Source organism: Salvia hispanica, chromosome 5, assembly GCF_029641045.1.
Source record: "Salvia hispanica isolate PSC_SH4W2 chromosome 5, Shi_PSC_v1, whole genome shotgun sequence".
Taxonomy (NCBI): domain Eukaryota; kingdom Viridiplantae; phylum Streptophyta; class Magnoliopsida; order Lamiales; family Lamiaceae; genus Salvia; species Salvia hispanica.
The window spans coordinates 6910303-6919126 of NC_142696.1; the positions used below are offsets into that span (position 1 = coordinate 6910303).

The 8824-nt window shown below is 33.4% G+C and overlaps 1 protein-coding gene across 1 annotated transcript; it reads right to left on the bottom strand.

The window, feature by feature from the left end:
• Positions 1 to 6131: 6131 nt before the first annotated feature.
• LOC125188984 (geraniol 8-hydroxylase-like) lies at positions 6132 to 8422 on the bottom strand. The gene is made up of 2 exons (XM_048086122.2): positions 7399 to 8422; positions 6132 to 6897 (listed from the first exon to the last, which is right to left on the bottom strand). The coding sequence occupies exons 1-2, from the start codon at positions 8332 to 8334 to the stop codon at positions 6277 to 6279; spliced, it is 1557 nt and encodes a 518-aa protein (XP_047942079.1). The 5' UTR covers positions 8335 to 8422; the 3' UTR covers positions 6132 to 6276.
• Between the last annotated feature and the right edge of the window lie 402 nt (positions 8423 to 8824).

Below are 8824 nucleotides of genomic sequence, written 5' to 3' on the forward strand. Positions count from 1 at the left end.
TACCATATTTACGGTTCAAATGAAGATTGGTTTATAATGAATGTCATATTAGCATAATTTCGGTTCAAATAAAGATTGGTTTTTATATGCATGTGATACTAACCATAATTTCGGTTCAAATAAAGATTGGTTTATATGTATTTGTAATAAAAGATATAGTACTCCGTAGGAGTTCTTGTTTGACTCGAAATGGTTTTAAGAAATGGAGTATAAAAGAAAGTAAATTGAAAAGTTAGTGGAGTATAAATTTTAATTTATATATTTTCTTGTAGTAATATTTTCTCTGTCACATAGAAATAGACTGAATTTCTTTTTTCCGTTCGTTTTATAGAAACTTTTTCTCCTTTTTTTACATAACCATTTATGGCTCCACTAACCAATACTCCCTCCGTCCCATTGAAGATGACCCACTTTTTTTTTTAGTTTGTCCCAACAAAGATGACCCATTACTTAAAATGGAAACACATTTATCTCTATTTTATTCCCTCTCTCTTACTTTACTCTCTCCTCTTAACACACAAAAATTAACTGCATAAAATCTCGTGCCGCCCAAGGAAGGGGTCATCTTCCTTGGGACGGAGGGAGTACATTATTTAAGTATTTTTTTTTTTGTTTTCTACTCACTCCGTCACCGATCAAGAGTCACATTTTTCCATTTCAGTTCATCCCCAATTAAGAGTCACACTTCATTTTTACCATAAATAGTAAGTAGATCTCACATTCCACTAACTCAATTCATCCACATTTTATTATAATATAAAATAATGGGTCTCATATTCCACTAACTTTTTCAACCAACTTTTTTTTACATCTCTTAAAACCCGTGCCCGGTCAAAATGTGACTCTTAATCGGGAACGGAGGGAGTATTACTTTACCATTGCGTATTAAAATTTATGTCATTCAATTTGCTTGTTTTTATGAGCCGAATGGAGTATTAATTTTATACTCCCTCCGTCCCACCTCAAGTGATCAACTTTCTATTTTGGGTTGTTCCACCTCAAGTGATTGATTTTCTTTTTTAGCTAAAAACAAAACTTTAACCATATCTTACTTTATTCTCTCTCTTACTTTATTATCTCTTTCTTACTTTATTCTCTTTTTATCTCTTTTACTTTTTTCTCTTTTATACTTTACTCTTTCCACTTAACTCAATACATATAATTTTCTTAATTTTCATGTCGGAAAGAAATCCATCACATGAGATGGGACGAAGGAAGTATTAAATGTGAGTAAAAATGAATCAATGGAAATATAGACAGTATGATATAACATCCTAAAATAACAAAATAAAAAAATCCTTATTGTGAAATGTAGAGAGTAATTCATATTCAAAACATAATTCTATTTTTACTATTATAGCATTCAAAGTCAAATCATTATCCATCTCAAGATCAAATAGAAATGCGTAATAAACTAATAATGTAACGAAATTTCATCATAAGTACTCCAGATAGAGCAACTCTTTTTACAAAAGACTATGGTCAACAAACTTTGATGTTTCCAGATGGAGATCCATATTGTTTGTTGTTTCAACGAGAAAGCTTAGACCATACTTTTATAATCCGTCACATTTCTTTGTTCATGCTTTTTTTTTAATTACATATTATCTTGAAATTGACACATGGGAAAAAAAAATCCAATTTAACATAATCTATTCTAATCTAAAGTGCAAGTTTGCTAAAAAGATCTTAATGTCCTTTTTGAAGGAAAAATGGAAAGATGATTATCTAATTCTATCCAAAAATAATTTTTTAAGGTAAAAATAATTGAACAAATAATAGCCCAATAAAATGCTAACTTCTTGAAAAAGTTTTAAAACACATTTAAATAATGCACTACCATTATTTTTTTATAATTAAGTTATTAAATTTATATAGTAATTAGCCTTATATTTGAGTTAAATTGGAATTGTGCTAGAAAGTTTAGTTTGTCTTCCATTTATTTAGGTTAAAATTGAGATTTAATCATTTATTGCAATATTTTTTCTCTAAATTAATTCACAAGCTAAACGACAACACATATATGCAATGCATACAATTTTCATCCTATATTTTACTCAATTAAGGTTTTTAATTCTTTTATTTTAATTCGCCTCTAATTAAACAATACTACTAAGTTTATAGATTAAACTAAGAAATAGGATGAAATTATATGTATTTAAAATTAAATCTAACTTATAAAGTTTGTATAACTTCTTAATATATAGAGTAGTGTAAATTGTCACATTTTCAAAACAAACAAGATGCATAAAATATGATCGTTATTTTAAGTGATAATAGTAATTTACTTTTTATACATATATGTGGCGGGAAGTAAGAAATTTATTCGTTCCAATATAAAAAATTCATTTAGTCTTTGGCAATGTATATCAAGTTATGCTATGGTCTGAAATTAAAAGAAAGAAATAAATAGTCAACTAAAATGTGATTAAACTTGACTTCTCAAAGAAGTTTTAAATTTTTATGATTTAAATTATTCATATATTTAATGTGGATATGTTTAATATTCTATATATTTTTTTCAAATTAAATTTTTATAAATTAAGATATTAAATTTGTATATTAATTTACCTTTTATTTGGATTAATGACTTCCATAACACTTTCAATAAACATCTTTACTCACTTATATTTTCTTTATTTGTAATATATTTTATTCTAATTAATTTCTACTCTTTGATCATTAGTCACACATTTTATTTTTGTCATTAATTTTATTGTCTTCACTCCACTTAGAATATAAAATAAAATTGCATAAATGTTTCATCAAGTAAATTCTTCATTTTGAGTGAGACAAGATAAGTACATTTCTATTTTTTTAAATCTCTATATTTTTTTCAATTTTTATTTTCTATATATTTATTATATTTTATATTTATTATTTGAAATGCTTATGTATTGTGTATAGCTCTTGTGTTAATACTAGTTTGATAAAAATGATGTTTAAATTAATGTTACAAACGCTTTTAACTAACAATTTGTGATACTATTAATTGTTTTATCCTCTCCATTTGTTCCATTTCCAATTATGAAATTGATTACTGCAAGTCGTACACGCTATTCTAAATTGAGAATCTGCAAAATCAATGCGACGCATTTAATGCTAGTCAACGGTATCATATTTTAATTTAAGAAATATTGTTGGCCGATATTTCAATACGAGTCACATTTCGTGTGACTACGGGTTTTACGAAATGTCCAGAATAGTGAGTTTAAAAAATTAGTGGAATATGAAATTCATTTTTTTATATATATTGGTTTATACGTTATAATATATGTGGGTGAAGTGAGTTGGTGTAATGTGGAACTTACCATTTATGGTAAATTGAAATGTGGTTCTTATTGTGGAACGGACCGAATAACAATTATTTTGTACCTAAGGGCGACATATTTTAGAGCACTCACAGTGGGTGACTCATTCTCATCATGGGCATACAATTATGATTTTGTTGGTATTTTGTGTAAAATGAAATACTAAAACCCCTATAAAAATAACAAAATATAGAAAAATATTATCTCGTACAAATTTTAGAATATATAGCCCTTTATACTACAATAATTTATGCGTCCGCTCTAGTTCTCAGAGCACTCCCAATGGTGCCGGCTAAAAGTCGGCGATTTTTCGCCGTCTATCGCCGACCAATGGGAGAGGTCGGCGATAATTCGGCGATTTTTCCTCCCGTTTTATCGCCAACTGGCGAAAAATCGCCGGATTATCGCCGAATTATCGCCGACCACTGTGGGCGATAATTCGGCGATAAAAATATTTTTTTATTTTTTCTCTTCATTCTCTCCCCATTCTCATCCCTTTTCTCTCTTCATTTTTTGTTTTTACTTTGAATTTTTTTTCCATTCCTGTACTATTTTTTTTTATTAATTTTCGTCGTTGTAATGTTTACCCGTGTTTAATACAACGAACTTTATTACTATTATTTGTTTTGTCTTATAAATTAAATTAGCTAGCTTTATTATATACAAAAATAAAACAATTAAATTAGTGATGATGTAAAAATGAAATGTTGAGTTAGGGATAAATAAGGGAGAAACCATTGGAGCAGTTGACTAAAAGTTGGCTAAAAACTGGGGATAAATTATGGTGCTGATGTGGCGCTGATGTGGCAGGAGTTAGGGAGAAATAAGGGAGGTTTTAGGGAAACTGTTGGGAATGCTCTTACGATGCATTGGAGGGAGACGTTACTTGGCGGTTTTTAATTTTTTAATTTTTTTGTTCTTTTTTTTTCCTTTTTATAATCATTTGTTCTTATTTTTTATTTTTCTTTTTTGGGCTTGGGTCATGTTTTGAAACGATATATTTGGATTTTATTTATGAGTTAGGGGTCTGCCTAAACCTCCCACCTACACTGGTGTTCTTTATTAAAAAAAATAATACTTAGCAGTTTTTTTAAATTTGATGTTTTTTTAAAAAAAAAATTCTTCTTTTTTCCCTTTTTATAATCATTAGTTCTTGTTTTTTTTATTTTTCATTAATTCAATTAATTTTATTTTGTTTATTCTATAGTCAATAAGATTGAATTCCATTTACCCTTAATTAATCCAATTAGTCCTGATGACTATCGAGAATTATATCTAAGTTCAAATATTTAACTAAGCATTATTCATTGTTTAATAATTTATCTTTAGTTATAATATATATTGTATTATATAATCTTAATAATGGAGTAGTTTATATAATTCTGTTATACAATATGTGTAGCATAGAGCCAATAAGATAATCTCTTTGTCCCACAATAAGAGTCATGTTTTGCTATTTTGGTTCGTCCAACAATAAGAGTCATATTTCACTTGTGACATAAATGATAAATAGGCAACATTCCACCAACTTATTACATTCACATTATATTATAAAACGAATACGAGTACTCTCAATTGGACTAGGACAATTACCTATTACCGCCCAATTGGACCGATTTTTGATCCACACCAAAACAATATGAGTACTCTCTTTGTCCCACTTTTAAGAATCTCAATTGAATTTAACATAAATTTTAAGAAATATAAAAGAAAATTGATACAAAAAGATAATGAAATATGTGTCATATTTTTTATATAGCTTTATAATAAAATGCGAGTGAAATGGTGTTAATGAAATATGAAGCTAATACTATTTATGAAATATTTTATTTGGGATGGAAATTGAAACTCCTAAAGTGGGAAATATGGAGTACATGCTACTCAATATATATAAGTTGAAGTTCGGCCGCCTTGGAGTTCTAGTATTTAATTTGTTTTGACTTTTTTGGCAATAATGTATGAATATATATGCTGTTTATGATCTCGACTGAAATAAACAATAATAAGATGCGAATCTTTCTTTTGAGTAAGAACTAAGTATGGTTTTTGTCTTCATCGATACCATGTGAATTGCATTTCATCATTCGTTGATTAATATATTGTTTATGATAAGATTCTTGCTCTTAACAAAGCAAAGGTGTATATCTCTAGGAGATTTTGTCCAAAATCAAATAACCATGTGTATTGTGTAGGATAGTAGGAGATCCTGTGCTGCTACAATTACAAACTTTTACTATTTTTCCACTGTATTCCTTCGTTTCCATCATAGTTGAGTTATTTTTTTATTTTAAAAAGTTTCCTTATAGTTGAGTTATTCCATATATTTCCTCAATCTCAAAAGAATATGCATTTTGAGTTCGACACGAGTTTTAATGCAAAATTGACAAATTAAGAGAGTTAGTCGAGTTTCCAAAATTAAAAAAATGCATATTCTTGTGAGAGAAAAAAGTTTTCAAAATAAAAAAAAATGCATATAAGAGTGAGACGAACTAAAAAGTCAATAATGCATATTCCTGTCACATCAGCAGCCACTTCAAAGCTTATTTCTCTGCAATGAGAGCCCATCAGGAGAGCCTATGCCTATCTCATTTCTGATTTCTCACTTTTTCTAACTCTTATTTTATTTTCTCTTATATTATTCTCTCTATTTTATTCACTTTCTATTCTACTCTCTACTTTTTTTCTCTATTACTTTTTTATTTATCTAGTACTTAACGCACTAAACATCCATTTTTTTAATTCTGTGGCGAAAGCTCTGCCTCAACTACGAGGGAACGAATAAAGTATTTTTTTCAGGCCCTAATAGGCCAAAACAGAACATGGCATAAACAAGTAATCTTGATTGATGCATCATTAATTTTCAAGAAGGGAATGTGGCATTACATGCTTTTGCAAATGACAACAAATTTTGCTATGCAAAACAACAAGACAGAAACATGGCCCCAAATCCCCTTATAATCTATCATCAATCATACAAGCTAGGATCAGACAATCTTGGAGTGGGGATAGCAATAAGAGGGTGTTTCTTCTTCAAAACAATCCCAAACTTCTCTTCCAAGTCCAACTTGTGGCCATCAGGCACACTCCAATCGAAAGAATGAAGCAACGAAGCAAGTGAATACATGAACATCCTCTCAGCCATGGCTACGCCAGCGCATATTCTTCGCCCCGATCCAAAGGGGAAGTACTTGAAGTCATTGCCACTGTAGTCCCATTTCCCATCAGAAAACCTCTCGGGGCGAAACTCAAGAGGGTCTTCCCATACAGAAGGATCCCTGTGGATCGCCCACACGTTCACAAATATGCGGGCGCCCTTAGGGATGGTGTAGCCGGCCACCACACTTGTCGCGCTGGGGCAGTGAGGGACGAGCAGAGGCAGAACCGGGTGCAGGCGCAGAGTCTCCTTCATCACTAGATATAAGTAGGGCAGTTTGTTGATGTCGGATTCTTCAACAATCTTGTCCTTTCCAATTACACTATCAATCTCTTGCTGCACTTTCTTCAGGATATGTGGCTTGTTCATCATCTCAGCCAATGCAAACTCCACCGAGTTCGATGTTGTGTCCGTCCCTCCCACTACCATATCCTGCAATACGCAAACCATATTCCAGTTTAACTATACTCGCATTCCTGTTTGGTCTGTCTCAATCAAAATGACTCATTATTAAAATTAGAAACACTTTTACACTAAATAACATTGCATAAATCTCATGCCACAAAAAATGTATCAGCTTCCTTGGAACTGAGAGAATACAAGTCAAAAGACAAGACCACCATCCCAAATCAGACACTAATATGTGCATAAGTAAGAATGACAACTCTTACAAACAAGGAGTCAGGATCATTATTTTGTCAATATGAGATATTATGTGGTAATCAATTGCAAATCCTATATATTTTGCAAACTTCAAACTATAATATGGATTGTTAGATTTCAAGATTTGATATCATCATATGGCAAATAGCTTCAACATTTTCAACTGATTGACGTTGCGTTGGCATTTTTAAATCTTGAAATTAACAATGTAGATCATAGTTTAAAATTTACAAGAAAGATGCAGTTTGCATATGATCACTAAGGAGTTACCATGAGGAGAGCTTTAACATGACGAATGGTAAAGGGAGTGGAATCCCCATCTCCACTAGCATCCTTCATCTGCAGCAAAATCTGCAAAAAATCCTTACTTCCACCGCCGCCACCCATCTTCAACCTCCGATCAATCATAGTCTCAAAAATCCCATCAAATCTCTTCGCCAAACCTCTCATCCTCTTCTGAATCCCCTGCAAATCCAGCCTCTCCAGCACCGGAAAAAAATCCGAGAAATTCGGAGCTCCGAGGAGCTCCGTCATCTGCCCGACAACCTGCTTGAACTCCGCCCCAAGCCCCTCCCGCTCCTCCCCCTCGACCGTGCCGCCCCACAGCATACTAGTAATCACATTCATCACCGTCAGAAACATCTGCTCCCCAACATCCACCGCCGCCGCAGCCTCAGCCTTCCGGTGGAGGTGGGCGATCGTGTGGCGGAGCTCGCGGCGGCGCAGCGCGTAGACGGAGTCGAGCGTTGCGCCGCTGAGCATCTCGCGGACGCAGACCTTGCGCAGCATCCGCCACTCGGGGCCGTAGGGGGTCCAGACGATGTCGGAGCCGCCGTAGGAGGCCTCCTTTCCGGCGACCGGGACGTCGCGGTTGGCGAAGGTGGTGTCCTGGATTTTAAGGACCTGTTTGGCGAGGTCCGGCGAGGTGACGACGACGCCGAGCTTCTGCCCGAGGTGGAGCTTGTAGATGGGGCCGTGGGAGCGGGCGAGGGCGGCGAAGTAGGAGTGGAGGTCCGGGTCGAGGGAGAGGAGGTTGCCGATCAGGGGCAGGCCGCCGGGGCCAGGTGGCAGATCCCGATTGGTTGACCTTTTTATGATAAGGAACGTCGCAATCGTTATAACGGCTATTGCTATTGATGCCATAACCGAAATGGAGATGGGGCCGTTGCCGTCGGTGGCCAACCAATAATTCGATAAGGGATTCATGGTTAGTGAAGGGGGATGTCTGCTATTACATATTGTAAGCTACTCCTATATATTTATAGTAGCGTTGGAGTGATTCATAAATGTAACAAAATACTAGTACAATATCAAATTTCCAAGACGGTGCAGCTCTATCGTTTCAAATAAATAAAATGTCAAATTCCAATGACGTACCCCATGGGGTTGAATTCGGTACACGAATCTTCATTAAAGAGGACAACATTTTTTGTTTTTACATCGAATCAGATATCATTTGTAGTTTTTATTCTTCAAGAATATTATACTATATCTATGTGGACATTGATACTCCTCTCGCCTTTTGTCTCATAAAAATACTTACACTTTTTATTTCTGTTCATTCCATAAAAATATGGACACGTTCATTTATAAAAAATTAGCCCACAACTCAAGACTCATATACAGCAATTTAGTTATTCGTCACAATTCATATTTGAAGGAAATAAAAAAATTAAAGGGACTGTTTTTCTTTCAC

Coding starts and splice junctions, on each gene's coding strand:
- LOC125188984 (XM_048086122.2), bottom strand. CDS start 8,334: ATGAATCCCTTATCGAATTATTGGTTGGCCACCGACGGCAACGGCCCC. Junction 6,898..7,398: donor ATGTTAAAGCTCTCCTCATG/GTAACTCCTTAG, acceptor TGCGTATTGCAG/GATATGGTAGTGGGAGGGAC.